The 23,375-nt window shown below is 41.0% G+C and overlaps 1 protein-coding gene across 8 annotated transcripts in view; it reads left to right on the forward strand.

Annotated features, from left to right (window-relative positions):
- The window catches only part of usp7 (ubiquitin specific peptidase 7 (herpes virus-associated)), an 84,661-nt gene that overhangs the window by 57,315 nt on the left and 3,971 nt on the right, over positions 1-23,375 (forward strand). For 7 of the 8 annotated variants that reach the window (XM_061026194.1, XM_061026196.1, XM_061026198.1 and 4 more), the window contains 26 exons: positions 2,478-2,529; positions 6,583-6,687; positions 6,804-7,002; positions 8,220-8,358; positions 8,493-8,581; positions 8,713-8,821; positions 9,695-9,825; positions 10,029-10,083; positions 10,168-10,248; positions 10,830-10,920; positions 11,083-11,165; positions 11,869-11,978; positions 12,667-12,844; positions 14,498-14,642; positions 14,833-14,963; positions 16,443-16,577; positions 17,531-17,632; positions 18,048-18,153; positions 19,671-19,763; positions 19,875-19,942; positions 20,217-20,317; positions 20,785-20,938; positions 21,221-21,288; positions 21,742-21,850; positions 22,445-22,522; positions 22,659-22,759. In XM_061026194.1, the coding sequence (XP_060882177.1) occupies positions 2,478-2,529; positions 6,583-6,687; positions 6,804-7,002; positions 8,220-8,358; positions 8,493-8,581; positions 8,713-8,821; positions 9,695-9,825; positions 10,029-10,083; positions 10,168-10,248; positions 10,830-10,920; positions 11,083-11,165; positions 11,869-11,978; positions 12,667-12,844; positions 14,498-14,642; positions 14,833-14,963; positions 16,443-16,577; positions 17,531-17,632; positions 18,048-18,153; positions 19,671-19,763; positions 19,875-19,942; positions 20,217-20,317; positions 20,785-20,938; positions 21,221-21,288; positions 21,742-21,850; positions 22,445-22,522; positions 22,659-22,759 (2,813 nt within the window). The remainder of the gene's footprint in view (positions 1-2,477; positions 2,530-6,582; positions 6,688-6,803; positions 7,003-8,219; positions 8,359-8,492; positions 8,582-8,712; positions 8,822-9,694; positions 9,826-10,028; positions 10,084-10,167; positions 10,249-10,829; positions 10,921-11,082; positions 11,166-11,868; positions 11,979-12,666; positions 12,845-14,497; positions 14,643-14,832; positions 14,964-16,442; positions 16,578-17,530; positions 17,633-18,047; positions 18,154-19,670; positions 19,764-19,874; positions 19,943-20,216; positions 20,318-20,784; positions 20,939-21,220; positions 21,289-21,741; positions 21,851-22,444; positions 22,523-22,658; positions 22,760-23,375) is intronic. The other variant, XM_061026197.1, reaches the window with a different exon arrangement.

Below are 23,375 nucleotides of genomic sequence, written 5' to 3' on the forward strand. Positions count from 1 at the left end.
TTCCCACAGTCAGAGAATAGCACAGTAATGTGAAGGCTGAAACTGATTTTATGCGTTACATTAGTGCTCACTGGACTTTAAATGTATTTTGTTTACATGCACTCTCTGAGTAGAGTACACTGTAAGATGTTTTAAGATTAAGATTTACTTTATTGATCCCGCAAGGGGAAATTCTGTTTTTACACTCTGTTTATCATGCAACACACACATAGGCTGAAATATACACATGCACAAACAGGATCCTATGGACATGCACTAATGGAGAGATGTCAGAGGAGCCGCCCCCGGCAGGCGCTCCTGGTGGTGGGGAGGGGGTTTGGTGCCTTGCTCAAGGGCACCTCGGCAGTGCTCAGGAAGTGATCTGGCACCTGGATCTGGTTCCCAACCCAAGTCCCTTCTGCCACCCTTTTCATTGTCAACTGCACAGCTCCTCCATTGCGCATTTTATAAATTTTTGTGTTTTTACATTTTTAAATTATATTTTAGCTATTTGTAATTGCTTCTTAAATTGTATTATTTAAGTTCTTGCTATTTTTGCTTTATTTCATTTGTTAACTGTTTCGCAACAAAACACCAATTGTAGTCATGAGATCATTAAAAGAAACTGGCAATGGCCTATTCAAATTAACTTCAAAATATTTATGACTGCCATGAACGGATTGATCTAGACATAGGATATGTCATTGTAAATATAAATAGGCCTATTGAATTAGAATAGAATAGAATGTCTTTATTGTCATTATACAATTGTACAACGAAATTATTTGGCTTCACCTTTAAAGTGCACACACATACAAACATCCACAGCTAAAAACAACAAAAGAAGAAGAAAAAAAAAAAAGGAACTCTCATTCAGGTAGGATGGGCAATGTATGGTAGTTTGAATTGAATCAAAAATTCTAAATTAGCCTCATTTTCAGTTAAATTAACCCACTTTGAAGGTTGAACGCTACCCACTGTAAATATATAAATTTACTAAGCCTATTTATTTCATTTGTGATATTCTGTTTGAAGAAGCTTCTCGGTTTTACTCTGAATTTGAGCTCATATGTTTTCTTTCAACCCATAAGCTACTGCCATAACGTTGCACTTCTTAACTCAGGAAAGAGGCCAAATGTTGTTGTTTTTTTAATTGTTTTATAGAAAACTTATTCTGTATTTGGAAATAAAATTAGGCTAAATGAGTTGACACATTTACAAAGTTCAGTAGGTTAGTTTAGTCAGACAGTAATTTTCTTCCCCATTACAGTGATGGTGATTGGGGCTTTAATGCAACCACCAGAATGCCCGGCCCAATAATGCCTTTCTTTCATAATATTACATTTTTCCCCCAATATTGCTTAATTAATTATTCTTATTCCGCTGTATCATTGTGCACTTGCATGATCCGTATCGTTCTAACATGGATCTGAACCTAGTCGGGGATGGGCCAGTGTTTGGATCTCCATGCGGATGTGACATTTCAGAGAAGAGCGCGACCGCCATTTTGAGATTTACTTCAGACTGAGCACATCTCAAGCCGTTAACTGGAGGAGCGGGTTGAGAGCTACACGGCTCGGGCTTAACGTTGTGTGACCGGGCCCACCTTCTTCGTACGAAAACAAGAGGTTAGCCAGGAAACGCAACACGGTGCAACATACTGTCGTTTGTCGTGTTAGCGGAATTGGTTTGTGTTGGGCCGCGGCGACTCTTATCTCAGCGAACTTCCAAAGCAACATTGACGTTAGCGCTGTTCCGTATTGGAAACGGCTTTGAATGGATAGCTTTTTCCTCCGCTCTCCCCCAGACGAGGGACAATCGGAGGAGCACACGGACTGGGGATATCGTAGGCAAAGTTGTTGAATGTGTGTCAATATCAAATGAGCCTTTGTTTTCATTGTTGTTGTTCCTATACGACCAGTTGGCTGCCCAGTGTCAGGTAGCTGAACGCTAACGTTAGCTATAAACACGGGTTTTTTTTTTTTGTTCCTGAAGGTGCACCGTGCTGTGCGTTGTCTTATTTCACCGTTACCCCCACATTTCCCGGGGTTGATTCAGTAAATTTCAGCGGGCCTCCCCCCCCCATAGTCCATACATCCCCCCCCCCACACACACACACCCCGCAGTCAAGACAGCGACTCGCTAACGGCGCCGAGATTGGGCGAATAGCGAGCAAATACGTCCGCGTTTCTCTACCCGCTCCCCCGCCGACCTCCCCTCCTCAATCCCCGGCGCTGACAGCGGACAAGGCCGAGGTCGCCGCAGCAGAGCAGGCCCGGCCGCCGAGGCTCGACCTGTCCACCCCGCCTCAGCATCCTACTACACCTCACCAGCAGTCCGGAATCCGGTTCCCAACCGAAGCGACCCTGGACAAGGTCGAGGGAAACCCCGATACCAAGGAGCCCCGCATCACCACCACCACCTCCACCATCACCACCACCACAACAACAACTGCGAACATGAACCACCACCATCACCACACGCAGCAGCAGCAGCAACAGAAAGCCGGTGAGCAGCAGCTCAGTGAACCAGAGGACATGGAGATGGAAGGTAAGAAGACGGGTTTTTTTTAGAAGTGTGAACTGGGACTTTCCGCAACCCTTGCCTCGTAGTTTCACAACTGCATCAGAAATGCAAAATAAAAACTTCACATGTTCAGGCTGAGCTCAACTTTACAGTAAACATGAAGGCCCCAAAAGCTAGCCAGGATAGCCGGCTGCATTTTTTTTTTTTTTTTGCTGATTGTGCGTCCGTTGCAGCATACTTGTGTGGAGCTGACCTCATTTTGCGTTATAAGCCAGTAGAGCTGGTATTTTCCACCGTGTGTCTGCAAAGTTCCACTTTTATATTGGGATAACCAAAAAAAAACAACTGGCCCATCATCCACAATGTTGGAAATTAGCCACACAAAACGTGCATTCACTCTGTCATAATATTTCAAAACAAGCTGTCGTGATGTACCAACAAATAGGATGCATTTTCCACATCTCAGTTTTTTAATTTTGCAGTCATTAAACCAAATGCATGTTGTTTTTATAAACTACATGTTAGGTGTCGTGATGTACCAACAAATAGGATTCATTTTCCACATTTTAGTTTTTTATTTTGCAGTCATTAAACCAAATGCATGTTGTTGTTTTTTTATAAACTACATGTTAGTACAGGGTCCTGCATTTTCCGTGGAACTTCGCCAGGTAAATAAATATTGATAATGCGAGGTGTTTTGTGCGCATTGGACCTATTTTGACAGGTGTGTCCCTTGTCAAAAGTCAGCTTTTTTAGTAAATAGTGACTTTCTTTGCTCGTCTTGTCCATGAGGTTGAATTTTTTTGTCATTTAAAAGACTAATACCAGCCTCAAAAACAATGTGGGTTAGCATCGTGTCTTGTGCATCAAATACAGGCCTGCAGAACTGATATTGGTTAACAACAGGTTAAAATCGTTAAAATTGAGAAGTCATTTATTTGTAATGGGGTTTTTTTTGTAGGAAAAAAAACATGATACTTGATGATCCACCATGTGTATTCATATTGCTGGAAAAAAAACGTTGCGGGACAGCTAATTTTGAATCTAGTGGAACAACATCCAGTCGCACTTTTAAACGTTAATGTTCCAGCTAGCATGCTAGTTAGCTCCTCGGCTAAAGCTCACGGAGGGGGTGTGTGGCGATCCAAAATGGCGGCTTGTATTTTGCATCGGTCGATTTGGCTTTTGCTCGAATGTTAGGCCTTGAATATCTGCCTCACGTAATTTGGATTTTTTTCTCCCAGTTATCTAAATATTTATTTTACGATGTAGTGTGTATAATCCTAGGCGGTATTTCTAATCTTGTATTTTCTCCATATTGATAGCCGGTATTAGTGATTCCAGCTAATGTTAAGCCAGTAACGGCCTGTAGATGTGTTGCGAGTGCTCGCTAGATAGCTAGGTGGCTAACGCTAACGCAGATGCGTCAGTCGTGATTTGCTAAATTGACTTGTGTTGTTACAGGTTCAGTCGTTCTGTTAGACGAGGTGTCAGTGGAAATTTGAGTTCTGCTGTGTTGTTAACTTGTTCGTGTAACTGATTTAGCCGCTGTGTCCCATGATACGTGTCCGCGCTGCTGGCATGTAACGGTGGTGGTCGCCGCTGCGGTAAGCCAGGCCTGCACGGAGGCAGCGCGGGGGATTTGCTGCTTCATTGTATGGAGGACCAAAACGGCATGGAGCTCGCCATTTTTAATGATCTGTGTTTTTGTTTGGCAGATTTTTGAGACAGGGGCCACCTCTCTTTCAGTTTTAGCTCTTCTCACGTAGAATCAACCGCCCTTCATCAAAGTTTATTACTAATGTCAACTTTGGACAGAGTATTGGCTTGAGGGAGCCCTCAGCATCACTGCGTCATTTATCACGGGTGATTTTATTATTATTTTCTAACATACACTTTTCTTAATACAACACTGCACCATGCTATTTTTTTTTTTTTTTTTTTTTTACATTATGACAAACGCATTCAGAAACTTCCCAGGATGGCATTTCTGTTTTTCTGCCATTCATTTTATACTTGACTTACTGGAAGCAAGTGCTCTCCTCAGACATCATCACCAGTGCACTGCATCCTTACAGGGACAGTGAAAACAAGTTGACGATAGGTCTTCACATTTTAATGTCATTTTATTTTACAATATCAGGTTAAGAACAGTTGCATTTATCCAACACCTGCTCTGTATATTGCACTTATTTTATCATAAATCATTTAATTGGATGTTGAGCATTTGCTGCAACACAATCATTTTTATGCCTGTATGGCCTGCAGTTATATAGGAACTTGTGGAATGGGATCAGAAGCAACCATTGTGCTTTTTCTCAAATGATACAATTTCTAATGCTGTGAAAAACATGGTAAGATTGAAGTACTTTTTTGACACTTGTCCCTTAATATGAAGGATGTTTGGTGCAGTTTACAAACAGTTTTTCGGATAAGTGCCACCAAAGCAATTATTTGCTTGTAATTGGCTTTTTGAGATGCTAGTTGTTTTGCCCATTAAACACCAGTGCAGTTTAAATGGACGTACTGGTCTACTTAGCATTTAAATAATTGTGTTTAATATAATATAATAAAGTGCTCCAGTACTTTCTTCAGAGGCTGAGAGGAGTCCACTGAATTATTTTAAAATGTCTAAGGTCCTCCTCTGAAAGCACCGACTTGTGGCTGAAGTTCAAGAGTTTCCCTCTACCATAGAAAAATGTCTGGTTAAAGCTTGTGCAGGTTTTTAAAATGTTATCCATCGGAGTGGACTTCTCAGAGGTTTCAGAATAAGTGGATACAGTAGGCGGGACAGGAAGTTGTCATGGAGTTGAATGACAGACCCCATTAGCAGGGTGTAATCCACTTGGGGAAACGAGGTCAGTGTCCCGGAGGACTCTGTCGATAAAGTTACCTGCAAAGGCACACACTGATACGACTGCTTCTTGCAGCTTTAGGGAGATGCAGAGTGAGAGACAGAGGAACACGTTTGCAGACATTCCACAGTGTTTTTTTTCAAGGCTCGCTTCTGCAGCATCATTGTCTTCATCACAGGGCCCAAGCAGATTTCACTCAGTCCTTGAAGTCTATTCAAAGCTCCTCTGGTTCTGTTATCAATGCGTTTCAATAGATGAGACGGTGCAGTGAGCTGGCTCATTATGCGACTAGGATGATTTTTGTTCTGCCTGTGCGTTTGTTTTTGTACTGATGACTTGCAGCTTAATCCTGTATTGTGTGTCCATAATTACCCAGCCTACTGTAATGTTGCACGATGGGCGATACACTAACACACACGTGCATGCACACACATTCTCTCCCTGTGGTCCTCAACCTGACAGTCAGTCTGGTAAAGAAGACTTGTCATGCTGCCTCAGCAGGGTTTTCCCACAAAAAAAGATCTATGGGAGACCGCTGCTGCATTACTTATTGCAAATGATGTAGTCTTGTTTTTCCTCTTTTAATAAGGAAAAATAAACAGCTTCTTGTTTTTAAATACAGAAAACTTTCTGCGCAGGGTCTAGATTGCACAAACACACTAGTAACGTTGACATGTTTTAATAGTCTGAAAAGAAGCAGAAATGTCTGATTTTCCATTTTGAACAGCTTGTATTAGCTTTTGGTTAAACATGTAACTGAAGATATATAATGTTTTTAAAGCTTTGGTTCTTTTTAGACACTATCAACTGTTAAAATAGAAAGATTAAGAGATAAGCAGAGTTTGTATCGTTTTAAAACAATTGGTATCCAAAGATGACAATTTTGACAACCTTGATTGGAAAAAAGTTGAGTTGAAGCGATTTGTTTATTTAAATTGAATGGAAATAACGTGTTTAAACAGATATTTGATGCAAATTTAGCGGTGTCTGTTATGGGCACCGCTTGTAGTTGGTGCCAGGTCATCTTGATAAATTCACATGACTCAGATTAAAGAAAAGAAGCTGTTTATTTTTCCTTATTAAGTCCCTGATACTTGACAAAGTTGACCCACTGTCTCTGACCTACTAAAAGCATGCAGCGTCAACATGCTTCCTACCGGTGGAAGAGGTAGCTCCCCTATTGTCCATACAGTCTTGTCATATCGTTTTCTTCTTTGTGCAGCTGGGGACACAGACGACCCTCCAAGAATCCCAGCCAACCCAGTGATCAATGGTAACGTGGCTATGGCAGACGGACACAACAACACAGAAGAGGACATGGAGGATGGTGAGTAGGATGTGCACTTTAATAAATAATAATAATCAGTGAGTCTTGTGAGGTGAACTTGGAGGAAACCTACTATCCATTTATAATCTAACTAGCATCCCATCTCCTATCCACAGACACCAGTTGGCGTTCAGAGGCCACATTCCGTTTTGTGGTGGAGCGCTTCAGCCGCCTGAGTGAGTCGGTGCTCAGCCCGTCCTGCTTTGTCCGAAACCTCCCATGGAAGATCATGGTGATGCCGCGCTTCTATCCGGACCGGCCACACCAGAAGAGCGTGGGCTTCTTCCTGCAGTGTAACGCAGAGTCCGATTCAACGTAGGTTTCTCGTTGGGACGGGGGATTCGGGCGACACAGTAGAGACACACTCGTGCAAACCTTTTACTTAGCTTTTATATTTGTGGTCCTGATATGGTACACGGACATAAACAGTGATATCTAATATTGAAAAAACAGCCTCTATAATAACAAACAATTATTTTACAGTTATTACCTCTGTCCTGATTTTCTAACTGACAGATTTTGCTTCCTTGAGTGAACATGTTTGAAGTTTTAAAGTTAAACTTTTAGTTCATAACATGCAGAAAAAAGCTGGCTTCCCTCCCACACACCTTTCTGAGTTTTATAACATTGAGTCACAGTTGACGGAACGTTACTTTTTTATTACTCTTTCATGTCCATGTGAATCAATCTCTGCAAATTGATGCACATTAAGTACAGCTCACGCAGCAGTCCTCCATAACTTTCATTCAATTTTAAGCAGCAAGTCTGCCATTGTTTCTTTAGCATCCCCTCAGCATGAGTCTGCTATCACCACCACCACACTGCATAATGTGCATGGTTTGTTTCTGTGTGGCGTCTGGCACCACAAATATTAGAGAAATACTTAAACATGAAGAGTATTATAAAGTGGATAAAGGTCACATTCAGGGAAAGGGTGCCAAAAGAAGGAAGTGAGATAAGTTCAGTAAAGGAGTAAGACAGCAGTAATTGACAGTAGTGTTAGCATTTCAGACACGGACTCCCTTTAAGGAAGCTCCAAAGTGACAACGGTCATTCTATTGCCCATCTTATATTGCACCTTGATACTATATGACTGCGATATTTCACTTGCTAGCGAAAGTGTTGTAAAAAGATAATTGCAGATGTTAAAGAACTTGATTAAGCTCAATTTAGAAGAGTAATATTACACATGATAATGAAGCATTGCCTGAACTTTAATTAGCATCCAGACTTCTCCTTCCCAAGTGTCTTTACACTCACTGCTCCTTTTGTGTTTGACATAAATGAACTCAGATCAGTTTTACTCGACTACTGATTGGTACTTTTTACTTAACTGGTTTTTGATTATTTGAATTACATTTATGAGGTTATTTTGGTTAAATAACAAAAAGTCTAAAAGCTCATTTATCCATCATACCTGCACAAATCCTTTTTTTTTTCTTTTTTCTTTTTTTAAATCTTGCCAACATAATCAAGAGTGCAATCTAAAAGGTGTGTACATCATATCTGATCTCTGGATTACTGTCTTTCAGGTCATGGTCATGCCACGCACAGGCCATGCTCAAGATCATCAACTACAAAGATGACGAGAAGTCCTTCAGCCGCAGGATCAGTCACCTGTTCTTCCACAAAGAGAACGACTGGGGCTTCTCAAACTTCATGTCCTGGAGTGTAAGTACCGAAACTGACGGGATGGATAGTTTTTTTTTGTTACAGAGGCCCAAAGAGTAGACACAAAAATAGCACATTGTTTATTTGAACCTCAGTGTATTGCGTCTACTGACTGATTTGGATGTTTGTTTCAGGATGTGACTGATCCAGAGAGAGGCTTCGTTGACGATGACAAAGTCACCTTTGAAGTCTACGTTCAGGCAGATGCTCCACACGGAGTGGCGTATGTACTTCCTAATTCTCCTCTGAGTTCTTTTTTTTTTTTTTTGTCCTGGTTCTGTTTTCTACAAGGTTCTGCATTTTTGTAGTTTTATGAACTTTGTAGCTAAAATTTGATTTCTCTCTTGTTACCAGCTGGGACTCTAAGAAACACACCGGCTACGTTGGTCTCAAGAACCAGGGAGCTACGTGCTACATGAACAGTCTGCTACAGACGCTCTTCTTCACCAACCAGCTGCGGCGGGTAAACTTTTATCCCTCCGTGTTTTTGTGTTTATATTAGCTGAGTTTTTCGCTGAGTAATCTACAAGTCAGTTAGGGGCATTGGCTCAAGAATAGATAAAGATGTGTTTATGCTGGCCTTATCTGCATACCTGTATCAGCATAAAAACATCCTCCATACCGTCTTGAAAGCGACGTCAGGTTCTAGTATTGCGCCATTCCATGGGCCGATTCTGAAAAAATAATTCCACTTGTTTTAAGGGGAATCAATTTTTCTTTCCACCTCACATCAGTGAGCTCTAGTGCAGCCAGAGACGGTTCAGTTGTTTGTTGCCACCATGAATTATTTCCACTGCTACTGTTGAACTAATATCAGGCAATTAACCCTGTGATGATTAGGGCAACAACAGGGAAGTGCTAGCAGAGCGAGTGTAGATTTGATCAGAGTTACGTTGAAAAGAGGGGGCTGTGAGAGGGGCTTCACTGTTATCTCAGTTGGGTTGGGATTCCTTCAGTGTTCCCAACAAGATTCATACACATACTGTAGGTGTCTTCCTGTTCATAATAAACAGGCAAGCTCCTTCAAACTGTTAAAAACAGAGAATGAAGGGGTTTCATGTTAATAATTGGTGTCTATCAGATGCTGTTTGGCAGACACAAGATTGAGAATTGTGTCAAAAAAAGATTGTTCATATGAATGCCTTAGATTCATGGAATTTATTTCCTTTCAACTTGTGACTAACGGTCAAACTAGACAATAACAGTGAGGTCCATGGCATTTATTCCCTATAAATGTTTATGTTTTACAAAGAGTTTAACCTGAATCAAACCCTCAATCTATGCGTTTTTCTGAGTTTTCTAATCCTGGTGTGAACCCTCTTCTCTCTCTTCCCAGGCGGTGTACATGATGCCCACAGAGGGAGACGACTCGTCCAAGAGCGTTCCTCTTGCACTGCAGAGGGTTTTCTACGAGCTGCAACACAGCGACAAACCCGTCGGCACAAAGAAACTCACCAAGTCCTTTGGGTAGTGTGATTTTTATTTTATTTTTTATATATATATATTTACAGCTCACCTGTCCTCTGTGTTGGGGCGAACAAAAGCAGGCTGGAATGAGAAGTTAAACTAGCATTGAGTCTGTAAGGTTCAGTAATGGGGGTGTTAAATTTGGCTCAAAAGATTGCAGGAGTGGGAAAAATCAAGATTGTTTATGTCTCCTTTTTTTGAAGGTGGGAAACACTTGATAGCTTCATGCAACATGATGTACAGGAGCTGTGCAGAGTGGTGAGTTCTCTCATCCTGTCTTGACAAAATCTTAAGTGCGTATGAATGCTGAATCATTACTGACCTTGCGTGTTTGTCTTCCAGCTCCTGGACAATGTGGAGAACAAAATGAAAGGCACTTGTGTTGAGGGAACAATCCCCAAGCTCTTCAGAGGAAAGATGGTGGTATGTTTTTATTTTATTTTCTCGTCCTCTTCCTTACTTGCTCGTCTTTACGTCTGCAGTTACTTTGTGTAGATGTTCTCATGTTAACACAGATGGTCATTCTTGAGTCACATGTGGAACAGTAAAATAACTATTGACAGGGGTTGTATGGTCATGAAAAACCTGGAGAAGTCAGCGGGCAATGCTGCCTAAGTAGGATTGTCGATTATTTAAGCATTTGTCCTTTTTATATGTATAAGATATCCCTCGATCCATACATTAATGGACAGTCTCCCTTTGCCCTGCCTTTTGTCATTTCTGACACATGCTCTGCAGGCGATCAGTGAGAGACAGATAATGTCCACTGGTACGTCCCTCCTGTAACCCAGAGCTTTGACGTCTCTTATTGAAGATTGTCCTTCCGTATTACGTTGTTTTAATAGTATTGGATCATTGCGATACTCTAACTTCATCCACATGCGGATCACCTGTTAGAAGAATGGAGTATCGAATGAAACATTGCAAAATTGAAAGAGGTGCTGCTGATGAATTGTGAAAATGCAGCTAAACACAGTCTGACTTTTATGTGTGTTTGTCTCCAGTCATACATTCAGTGTAAGCATGTGGACTACCGGTCAGAGCGGATAGAGGACTACTATGACATCCAGCTCAGCATAAAAGGAAAGAAGAACAGTGAGTAGACACAACAACACTAATCCCTGGTTTCTAGAATGAATCAGTAATGTTAAATGTTAATTTTTCACTCTTGTTAATGACATTGGCTTGAATGACTGTTGACAGCAATTTTATTCAAAGTGACCTATATAGATTATATTTTTTTCTGCTTATTTCCAGTCTTCGAGTCATTCAAAGACTATGTTGCAACTGAGCAGTTAGATGGAGACAACAAATACGACGCAGGAGAGCATGGCCTGCAGGTGAGGATGCACAGTGACTGGATCTACGTGATTTATGTGACTTTATTCTAGTTTATTTTTGTCGACATATTTTTTTAATGTTTGAATTATTTTTCTATATTGAAGCTGGTATTCAAGGTTATTCAAATCAAAGTTTTATTTCTAATCTGTCAACATTTGAAGCATGATCCTCTTGCGTATGCAGCTTCGGAAGAAATTAAGAGACCACTTGAATTTTCACGAGTGAATTGTAAACTGTGTTAGGATACATAGCGACGCAGACCAGTCAGGCAGTGCCACTTTTAAACATCTTTTCTCCCTCATGAGGTCATAATCAAACATTTAAACCTAACGCTGGTGTATTGAGTGCTCTTTTTGACTGAAAGATTCATAAATTAAAATCAGCGAGTGATGGGCATCTTGACTCGCAGGCTGTGGGTCCCTACTTTTACAACTTTCCCCAAAGGCTGAGCACTCCAGCTAGTAGGAATGCAAATACCAAAAAACAAAAAAAGATGGTACTAAAGAGCTGCAGGACGACAGTTTTAATCTCTTTTTTTCTCTGTGGGAGACCCCCCTCCCAAAAAACAGACTGCATTTCATACATAAGTGCAACTTATATTCCGGACTTTATGGTGCTTAACAGCTGTTGCGCAATACTTGGAATACAACTTGTGCACGGATTGTTGAGACGTTTTTGACATATTTGTTTTTATGTTTGCAGGAGGCAGAAAAGGGAGTGAAGTTCCTCACCTTCCCTCCAATCCTTCACCTGCAGCTGATGAGGTTCATGTATGACCCACAGACTGACCAAAACATCAAGATCAACGACAGGTAGAACAAACACAAGAGCTCAACACGCGCACACACCTCTTATTTCATATTTCTTACATGCATGCACGTATTCCATTACAAACACACACACATCGCCAAGCTTGAATTAGGTCACTGTCACACTCCCACAATACGTCTGTGGCTGGTGCACAGACATCATTTTAGTGACAGGTCTGGTCCATATAAACCTAGGTTAAAAGATCAGGCTATTTCCAGAAACAGGACAGTGAACAGCACACCATGACTTCCTGCTGTGAGAGAAAGTGAGTCACAGAGAGTGTTTCCTGTTGGCTGTGTCATTGTGTGTTATGCTTTGTGAGAGCTAATGCTGGTTTAAAAATCCTCCTGGGATAATGTGACACATGAGGAGCACACACACATACTGCCTACAGACTAGCTTATTCTGTCTGTTGCGTTTCAACAAGCCGTGAGTCATCCTTGTGACGAAACCACTGCACCTGGCCCCCCGAAGGCTTTGTTTATTTACACGCACACACACAATTTTTTCCTTTTTCACTTATGTTGCTCCCTGTCTTAACCTGTGTCCTTTTTATTTTTTCAAATCTCTCCTTTCCTCACCTCTGTCATTCTTGTTTTCAATCTTCTCACACTTTGCCCCCCCCCCCCCCCCCCCCCCATCGTTCCCCATCTGTCCATCCTCTCTGCTGCCCTCCCCTGTCCTCACTAGATTTGAGTTTCCAGATCAGTTACCCCTGGATGAGTTCCTCCAGAAGCCGGACTCCAAGGATCCAGCCAACTACATCCTGCATGCAGTTCTAGTGCACAGCGGGGACAACCATGGCGGTCACTACGTCGTCTATCTTAACCCAAAAGGAGACGGCAAAGTGAGTGTCAAGGAACCAATAGTGAGGACATTTTTTTTACACACCTTTCACTCAAAAATTCTGTGGACATATTTGGGGTTAAATGTCAACACTGTCTCTTGGTAATACTGCCAGGGATTATTTTAGCACTTGGGTTATCCAGCCATTGACTACTCAAAAGAGATTGCATTAAACTGATATTTTCTGTTTTCAATTAAGTTTTTTGAATAATGATAGAGAAATCTAAAGGCTGTCAGTCATTTTAACGGATTAGAGGCTAACTATCAATCTACTATATCATAAAAAAATATTCTAACGTAGCTATTTATTTTAAGAACTTTAATAACCGTAATAACCCAACGTTTAAAGTCTTACTACAGCTATTAACTGTATATTGCACTTATCTGCTTTAATTTTGGCCTTGAGAACATAATGTAAAAGCTGGAATCAGCGACTTGACAAAGATGAAACTAGTGTCTGATAAGTTATTCCAGAAGTATAGAGGGTTGCTACAACTAGGTGAATCATTTGCTGAGCTGCCCACTCAGATTCTAAGTTGACCAACAAGCAGTAACATAAGCTACTTGGTGTTAGAAAATGTCTCGTATCTAAAGATCAGAGGATTCAATGCCAGTGTTGGAATCGTGACTAAGCGGCATAAGTTCTGCCTGTCAGTAGTGGACTAAAAACCAACCAATACAGCTTTTGTTGCTGACTAAGCACATGACTTTATTTAAGCTAAGTCTGTGTATTGTCTGTGTTTTTTCATTAGAAATGTTTAATCTGCAAATCTGCAGTGCAGCCCCACAGACTTGGGGTTTATGAGACACAAACCAACACTGACTTCAAAGAGGGGGACAAAATCACAGATTGACAATATGCCGCTCTATATAATTTCTTTAAGTGGGATGAAAACTGAGATTTTTCACATAGTGAAATAAGTGTAAAATCTATGTGAATGCTTTCACAAGGCAATTATGAAAAATAAATGACATCTTAGTGAATGTTCAACATTATTAGGCGTTGTTGATCAATACGACTTCAGACCATCTTCACTCTTCTGTGATGCTCTGCCGCTGTGACTGTAGATAGTGCTGAGTGTGTTGCCAAGGAGGTGGAGCATGATCTGATGGGTTTTTAAATTAACCTACCGACATCTGCACTTTGATTAGTCGAGGCACATCACCATATACATTAATAGGTTGCCGTGACAACAGTGATGTCTATGAGATTCCATTTCATCAGACATACTAGAGCCGCTCATAACATCACTGATATATCAGTTTGCCTCTAATCCAAAGTGTGAGTGTGTCTCTTAAACCTTAATAACTCACCTACTTAACTCCTGATTCCAACACAAAGTGGTGCAGTTCAATTTAGTTTACTTTCTGACTGATGAAGAGGTTGAGCACCCCTGTTGTAATCCTCCAAAAGAAGGACAATCAGAAGCTTATGAATATTTAGCATTAGAAGAACAGATTAATGTTTATTTCAACTTCATCAATTAGCAAGTTGACACTGGGCTTCACTGACAGCATGTAAAGATCACTACACATACATTGTCAATAAAAACTACATAAATACAGTTGTTTCTATTACACAAATGGTTGTCTTAAGTGCTTTTTGGTTTTCTCCCACACCTTCCTCCTCCTCCTCTCCACCCTCTCTTTTCCATCATTCCAACACTCTCTCTAGTGGTGCAAGTTTGATGATGATGTGGTCTCACGGTGCACCAAGGAGGAAGCCATAGAGCACAACTATGGTGGACATGATGATGACCTGTCAGTGCGCCACTGCACCAACGCATACATGTTGGTCTACATCAGAGAGTCCAAGCTCAGTGAGTAACACCGTGCTGTATTAAACAAAAGATCCAACTGAACCCCTTCTTGCATTCTCTCAAACATGTGAACATTAAGTGCTGATTTAAATCTTTGCTGGTCTTTTAAATGACTACTGCACAAAGGTTTAGGGCCTGCCCAATTTGCATGCAGCTTCAGTTCTTACTTGCATCTCTCCTTGTACCCCAGGTGAAGTTCTCCAGCCAATGACTGATGTAGACATTCCGCAGCAGCTGGTGGAGCGTCTGCAGGAGGAGAAAAGGGTGGAGGCACAGAAGAGGAAGGAGCGCCAAGAGGCTCACCTCTACATGCAGGTCCAGGTAGGAAACAACAACAATTGTAAGCTGTTGAAGCTGCAAGCTGGTCGGCTGAGTGCAAAACTGCTTACACTACCATCATGATTATACCTGCACTGAAGATCATCATATTTCATTCTTTACTTATAGTCTATCAATATTTTTCTAAAAAGATTCCACATTAAAACTAAAAAGAAGATGCATGTGAAGCTATGCAAAACAAAGGTCAACCAATGAACTGTGTTTGGCAAATGAATCAAAACTGATGGGATGTTTTTTGCCCACGGAACTTGGCTCAGATCCTTGCTGATGCCTGTGAATCCTCCACCAGTAGGTAGTGCAGGCTGTACAGCCTTCTAACACAGAACCTGCAGGGTTTTAAAAGTCTTTAAAAAGTCTTACATTTAATTTTCTCAAATTAAGTTTTAAATGTGGTTAAAAGTCTTGAACGTTGTCTATAAAGTCAGGATTAAATAAATACCATGGTATCATAAATGTCAAAAATACAAATGATTATGTGTCCATGCATTTCATTGCCCTCTTGAAAGTGGAGTGTTGTACTCAGCTGTCAGGAAACAAAACATCCCTGCTGCTCATAAGCTAACATCAGCTCCTCACAATGGAAACCTGTTGAATTGTCTTAACCTATGTGAGTGATACCTGTGTCACAGTCTATTAACATTTAAAATAAAAAATGTTATGATTAGAAATATGATTTCAGCTTTATGCTTGTAGACTTGTGGTCGTTGCCTACTCATTCTAGCTCATATGTTGAGGGTTTTTCAAACAGCCTGCTACTCCTCAACAGCAGAGCACTTCACTTACTGGCTGAGAAATTAAGTTCACTCAGCAGCAGACGATGATTCAGGTTTTTCACTTCAGATCACAGTGTGCTAGGACTCTCTAGATCCTTGCTTGTGTTGTTCTTACTCTCTGATGTAAGTCGCTTTGGACAAAAGCGTCTGCTATGAGATTGTGGAGAGCAGAAGCGTATTATAATTAGAACTAAACATGTTTTGAGATAAAGTTTTACGCTGTCAAAAGAACAAAGGACAGAGCAGCTAACATCTTTGGACAAGTATTAAGTCAGGACAAATGGCTTATTTTTGGTTTGTACTTTACTCTGGAAAAGCAACATGGGTAAAAAAATAAATCTCATCATGAGGATGATGTGGTAACACCAAGGTGACTGTAAATGTGTAAGACTTCTTTCTCATTGTATAAATCAATCTTGGCAATGGATTTTAATTTAGTTGTCTTAGAAAAGAATACCCACAAAGTTCATATTGTTTTAAAAGGGACACAATGTGCCACTAAGACAGAACCCGACAAAGCTCGTATGTTCCTTCAATGAGTAACGACAGTGACCTTTCCAGGTGACATGATACAGCCGACAGTTTGGACATATGTCTGCTCATTGTACTGTCTATAGTTTTGATGTTTTTTTTTCAGTTTTTCAAAGTCACTAAGTTTGTATTCCTCCTGCCTTCTCCCTCCCCACAGATGGTGACAGAGGACCAGTTCTGTGGTCATCAGGGCAACGACATGTATGACGAGGAGAAGGTGAAGTACACGGTGTTCAAGGTCTTGAAGAGCTCGACGCTGCAGGAGTTCGTCCAGAACCTCTCTCAGACCATGGTAAGAGGCGTATCTTTGTGTGTATGTAAGGAAGAAACATTTGTGTCAGTAGTCCTTTTCTGACTGACCGTCCAAGTTGGATAATTACCTCCCTTCCCTTTGATGTTTTACCTTCACTGTGACTGTCACAGAGGTGAAATTAGGGACAAAGTGATCCCCCCTCTGTACTACCTTCCCGCTGTTTCTCTATACTTTGTGCTTCCGCGGCACTGTGAATTCACAGACTAGGACACAGTCATTACGCTGTAGCTGTATCAATATGAATGTACAAAGACGTAATGATAGAGCAGCTTCGTTATGCAGTGAGGTGGCAGGAATCATACTCTGAAAAAGGGCTTGTGTGTGTGAAGCCTGGTTCACAGATGTTTTGTTACCCTTCAAGCTTCCAGACAAACTCAGCTGCAGGACAGTTACTTCTATTTGACTTTAATCTAGCTATTAATAAGTCAAGATTTTAATTTCAAAATAATCAAAGTAGATTTTTTTTAGAAGTAGATTGATCCAATACTTTTTACTATGTGCCCAATTAAATTCCCTATTAAACTTTATATGTTGCCAATCTTTTAAGCAACTTTCTGTTTTTATATAAGTCACTGCTCTCGGCAAAGAGAAGGCTTGTTGATTTTCCTGTTTGCCTGTTATGTGTTAGCTTTAAAGTCAGTTGCCAGTGTGAAGAAAAACAAGTATAAACACACTCATAAATTCGCCCTACCATTGAACAACAGTGGCCTGGATTACTGGGTGGAAATAGTTAAATAATAATTTGAAATATTGTTTGAAATCGTTCTGAACCCTGCCGTTCCTGTCCTTTAAATGCTTTTTTAACGTGTCTATCTTAATCTGCTGAATTTGGTTTTCTCTTGTCCTCTTGCTACTTTCAATGTTTTTATGCTAAAATGTCATTTTGTCTTTGATGCCAATTAATCTTAAACTCGCCTGTTTTTGCACTGCAGGGTTTCCCACAGGACCAGATGAGGCTGTGGCCCATGCAGGCCCGGAGCAATGGGACCAAGCGACCCGCCATGCTCGACTACGAGGCCGACTGCAACAAGTCGGTAAGTGTTTGTCATGTGGAGTGTGTATTTCTGGTACTGTTGAAACATTTTCTTCTGCCGTTTTTACTTGCAATCATTTGAGGTGCTTTGTTTTGTAATTTTTTTAGAGCATCATAAAGATGAAGAATTACTTAGTCTGCACTTTAAACTGCAGCACAGTTTTAAAACCGTTCCAAACTGTATTTTTACTATTATCACTATCTGAAGTGAATCATTTAATAATAGCTTCTTCTTTTTTTTTTTTTTTACCACATTACCTTAATCAGCTCAAAGTCCCTGATTCTCTAAGCGCCCCTTTACTGCTAGTGCATTTAGTAATTTGAGCAAGCTGCCCTTGTTTGTGTTAATGTGTTCAATCATGTGTGATCCAACCTGTTCTAATGTAAACACATTTTTGTGCATGCTTGTGCTCCAGATGATTGACTTGAGTGACAGCGAGAACCCCTGGACAATATTTCTGGAGACTGTCGATCCAGAGATGGCAGCCAGCGGGGCCACGTTACCCAAGTTTGACAAAGACCGTAAGTCCAACCGGTCCCATCTCTAAATGTCATATTACACACAATAAAAGATGAAGTTAACAGGTCTAACATAAGCATCAACAACATATAATGCTGATCATATGGGGAGCATGTGATTTTGTAGGAGTTTATGTCAAGCAACTTACGATTAACATCAAGAATTATAATCAAATTAAAACTGATATAAATAGTCGTAGCTGTTGGAGTCAGGCAGGTCCATGGCAGCAGGCTGGGGTAAAATGTCTTTTAAGACATTTAAACAGCTTGATAAAAAGACATTTAAAACGTCCAACCATGAGGTGATGCACCTTGCTGGTTGTGAAGTAAAAAAAAAAAAGGTTGTCCTTGGAGTTTGTTGGACGTGGGAGTTGAAGAACGTATCCTAATCAAATAAAACTCAGATTGCTAACGGTGGTGCTGAAAGCCAGGCTGATGCCATCTGGGGCAGTTACATCACTAGAAAATGTGTCTGAGGTTTTTAGGCCATGCACAAAAACTTGAGTCTTGTCTCAGTTAAGTAACAGAATATTTCTTGTCATCCAGGTCTTAATATCACTGACACATTGCTACTAGCTTACATAACTGATTGGTTTTGTCCGGCTGCATTGGTTGAAGTATAATTGAGTATTTTCTGCATAAAAATGGAAGTGTACGTAGCACACCTCTCACGTTTTTCAAGAGGAAAGATATTCTTTATTGAGTGAAAAGAATTGGTCCAAGCAATTAATGAGACTTATCATTAAGATTCATAAACTGAGATATGGTTCACTTTAAATCCTGAAAATCCTCGATTAAATCTTTGTTAAAGAAAGTCACATAACTGATGAGCCACTTCTTTCTGGAGGATTTTTGTGATAAAGGGAAGGATAGGAATAGGCCTATAGTTAGCTAAGTAGCCTGAATCAAGTGTTTGCTATTTAGGAATAGGTTTAATTACAACTATTTCAAATGACTGCGGTACTAAGCCTGTTGATAATGACTTGCATTCATCGTCATTGTAATCAGGAGTTATTTTCAGTGAGCCTGCTGCTATCAACAAACTGATCAGGCTGAGAGGTACTATCGTTAGCACAAGAGCTATCTGTTGTAGGAAGACATGGGTACTGAAATAAAAGTAGCTGGACTTTCTTCCTTAAATGTAGCCGGAGCGCTATCAGACAAACATCCAATGAATACATTTTGTCAACTGTAAAGTTTCGTCTGGTATTTGGAAATCAAATATGATTATGTAGTGATCAAACAAAGTTGAGGGTATTGTTAAAACAGTGAGTAGGCTTTTTTACACTTTGACTGAAGCTAATGGAGTGAAATAATGTCACAAACACAGTGCTAAGGCCATCATCATTAAGTTATCATCAATAATGACTCAATCTGTATGAAGGACTTTGAGGACAGATAATAATACAGAGATTGTTTTAGTGGTTTAATGTTCATTAGGTTTATTACAACATTTATTATCAGGATTGATGTAACAAACTACCTCTAACTTTTGTCTGACTTTGTCTCCTTCTTTGCAGATGATGTCATGTTGTTCTTGAAGATGTATGACCCCAAAACCAGAAGCTTAAATTATTGTGGACATATCTACACACCTATATCCTGCAAAATAAGTAAGTAGTGGCAAACTTGAGGCTGGAAATGATTTTGTGCATTCAGTAAATATGCATGCAAAGGTGAAATGTGAAATCATGTGTCTGACGCTCTCTTCTTGCTGTAAACAGGAGACCTGCTGCCAGTCATGTGTGAGCGAGCAGGGTTTCAGCAGGAAACTAGCCTTATCCTCTATGAGGTGATCTATTTATGCAACACTCACTCACAGGCACATTCCTCTCTTGTTTTCTCTCCTTCTATCTCTTCAGACTCTTCACACTCTCTCTCTCTCTGGCAGGCAGACAAACGTTTGCATCTTCTCAGCCTGTCATATGCAGCATCTCTATTTTTCTTCACACTTCTTCTCCTTCTGTTGATTTGAATTTTTTTCACATTCCCAAACAAATACTCTTCTGCACTAAACAGACAGCTACACATTGACTTCATATCCCATGTTGCCTTGTGTGTTGCAGGAAGTAAAGCCCAACTTAACAGAGCGGATACAGGACTATGATGTCTCTCTGGACAAGGCCCTGGATGAGCTCATGGACGGGGACATCATTGTCTTCCAGAAGTAAGACTTACTGTGTGTGTGTGTGGGTGGGTGGGTGGGTGGGTGGGTGTGTGTGTGTGTGGGTGGGTGTGGGTGTGTGCCACTTCGGTGCTCCCCTCTGTCCTTGTATTTCTATACACTCTTCATGATGTTACTCATCCGTTGGCTTAGCAGCAAGTTTGTGTGCCCGATGTACAGAGGAGGTTGTCCTCAAAGTGGGCAGCTCAGGTTCAATTGTGGACTGTGGCTCCTTTCCTGCATGTCATTCCCCACTCTCTCTCCCCCGTTTCCAGCTCTATCCACTGTCCTATCTTAACAGAGGCATAAAAGCCCAAAATAATTCTCACCCGTTATGGATCTTGCTTCTTCACTTCCCAGCCGACACCTCAGTCTACTCTTCCCTCGGTTTGTCTTTTGTCTGCTCCTGTCAGCACTCCTTTTTCTGTACCTCAATAAATCTGTTTTCCTGCCTTCTTTAAATCACAAAGGGACGACCCAGAGAACGACAGCAGTGAGCTGCCGACGGCCAAGGACTACTTCCGGGACCTCTACCACCGCGTGGACGTCATTTTCTGTGACAAGACCATCCACAATGACCCCGGTTTCGTGGTCACGCTCTCTAACCGCATGAACTATTTTCAGGTATGGCCCCCATCAGGCACATCCGGCCTTGCTGAAATGTTCTTGCACTTTTCAGGAGTACGTGTGTGAAAACAGTTTTTGATATATCAGTTGAAATTCTTCCACATTGTGTGAAATTCCAAAACATCTGGTACGTAAGTGAAGAAGAGATTTTTAGATTTTGGTGGACTAATGGTGCACTATTTTGATTCTTTACAATAATTGAATGCTAACAGACACAGATGAACCCTGACAGGATGCAATGATCTCCACTTCAGTTGACTGTGTTGTGTATTTTCTCAGGTGGCAAAGACAGTAGCGCAGAGGTTGAACACAGACCCCATGCTGCTGCAGTTCTTCAAGTCACAGGGGTAGGAGGCTTGTCTCATTCCCAACATACACATACGCACAAATGAACAGATAAAGTCTCTTGTGTTGAATTTCACATGATGGATTATGTTAAAAGCAACCCAAGAAGTGCATTTCTGTGCACACATTTCTCTGTTTGTGTTGAAATTGCTTCTGATTTGATACTCAGTTGTCAGTAGAAATGTTGCGTAACCTGTCCCCCCCCACCTTTCTTTGTTGTTTTCCTCTAACTCCTCCCACTCTGCCTCCCTCCCCTCCTCTCTCCCTCCCTCCTTTCTTCATTCTCTTTATCCCTCTGAATTTTCTCTTCTGCTCCCGTTTACCCGTCTCTACCTCGTTCTTCTCTCCTCCTTCCTTTTGTTTTTTCCCCCCCAACCTCTCTGTCTCTTCTCCTGGCTCCCTTCTCTTCCTCCCTTGTGTCATCCTCCCCCCCTGCCTGGTGGTGTGGTGGCCAGGTACAGGGACGGTCCAGGGAATCCTCTCAGACACAACTATGAGGGAACGCTGCGGGACCTGCTGCAATTCTTCAAACCTCGGCAGCCCAAGAAACTGTACTACCAGCAGGTAGGAGCCGTTTGCACGCTCTGCAACTTAATCTTTTAGTTGTGTTTAATAAATTGCTTGTTTTTCTGAGACATCCACAATGGGGCCAATGAGATGACTTTTCAAATAATTCTTCTTAATTTTCTGTTTCTCATTTTGTTTACTTGGTCAATCTTCACATTCCCTTTTCCCCCTTATCCATACTTGAGATTCTAGCCTTGTCTTTTAATTAGAGCTGCAAAGAAAAGTTGATACCAACAAGGTGCTGGGCAAATTTAAGAATTTGCTTCTTTTCTTGGTTTTAGATTTTAGCAGGATGATAAATGAAGCCATTTAATAGATTTTAACTTGTGCGTTTTCACAATTCTTTAAAGACCAAGAGATTAAATGATGGGCTTTGAGTTGAAATAGAAGTTTGCTGAAGTCCTACTTTCCTACTTTCAGCCTTTTATTTATACTTACTCTTTTTTTTGTATTCTCCTTATATGATTCGACAATTTTGACATTGAGTCTCCGTTTGGTGTTGATCAAATCCCATTATTGAGAGCTTCCTGATGGAGCTCTCAGGGTAACAACAACTTGTTTGATGTCTTGTTTCTTTTTTTCTCTCCACAGTTAAAGATGAAAATTACAGACTTTGAAAACAGGAGGAGTTTTAAATCCATTTGGCTCAACAGCCAGTTCAGAGAGGAGGTAACACACTCGCACGCTCATTATCAACCATGCTATGCATGTCAGTCTGAATCCCATTTCTCCTGTGACACATGGAGTGTGCCTCTGTGATTGGAGCACACTTAACTCACATAAAATGCCGATGTTTTTGTTTTAGGAGATCACCCTCTACCCTGACAAGCACGGCTGTGTTCGCGACCTTTTGGAAGAATGTAAAAAGGCAGTGGAGCTCTCTGAAAAAGGCTCGGAGAAGCTCAGGTATTCACCTTGTGTTTATGTGCATGTGTGCATCATGTGAACCGTTTATTTGACATCAAGACATCGCTGCCAAGGTAATCAAAGACATACAATCAGGAGCACACGGCTGTCACGGCTTTTCCTGCTGCCATGTGTGTAACAGCTCCAGCTATCTGCAGCTTCAGGTTTCGCTCTCATTCAGAAGTGTGGCGTTTGAAATAAACAGTCCGTCTCTCTCGTCTCAGTAACTGCACTGCTGAGTGCGATCATGTTTCTTATCATCGTATTATCTCACTTCTATACCCACTGAGATTTGATTTAACATTGTGAACAGACTGAGTAGAGCAATTAAAAGCAGACGGAAAGGGCGTGCCGTTAAGGTAGAGAGAGTCCGTGCTGCATGTTTTTTTGGCCTCCGCCCTGAGACGGACTCCAGCGCCCACGATAACCTGCAAATCACCAGGCTTCATCATTAACTAAAATTCTTTTTATACTGTTTTTATTGTGTATTTCATCCTTTTTCCATGTCAAATATTATTCCAGCTCACCGACAGTGACAGTTATATTTGAAAAAATATATATTTAGTTGACATTATATAACCAGTTGCACATTTACAAGGTGCTTGTTTGATTGAAA

This window comes from Labrus mixtus, chromosome 20 (assembly GCF_963584025.1).
Source record: "Labrus mixtus chromosome 20, fLabMix1.1, whole genome shotgun sequence".
Taxonomy (NCBI): Eukaryota; Metazoa; Chordata; class Actinopteri; order Labriformes; family Labridae; genus Labrus; species Labrus mixtus.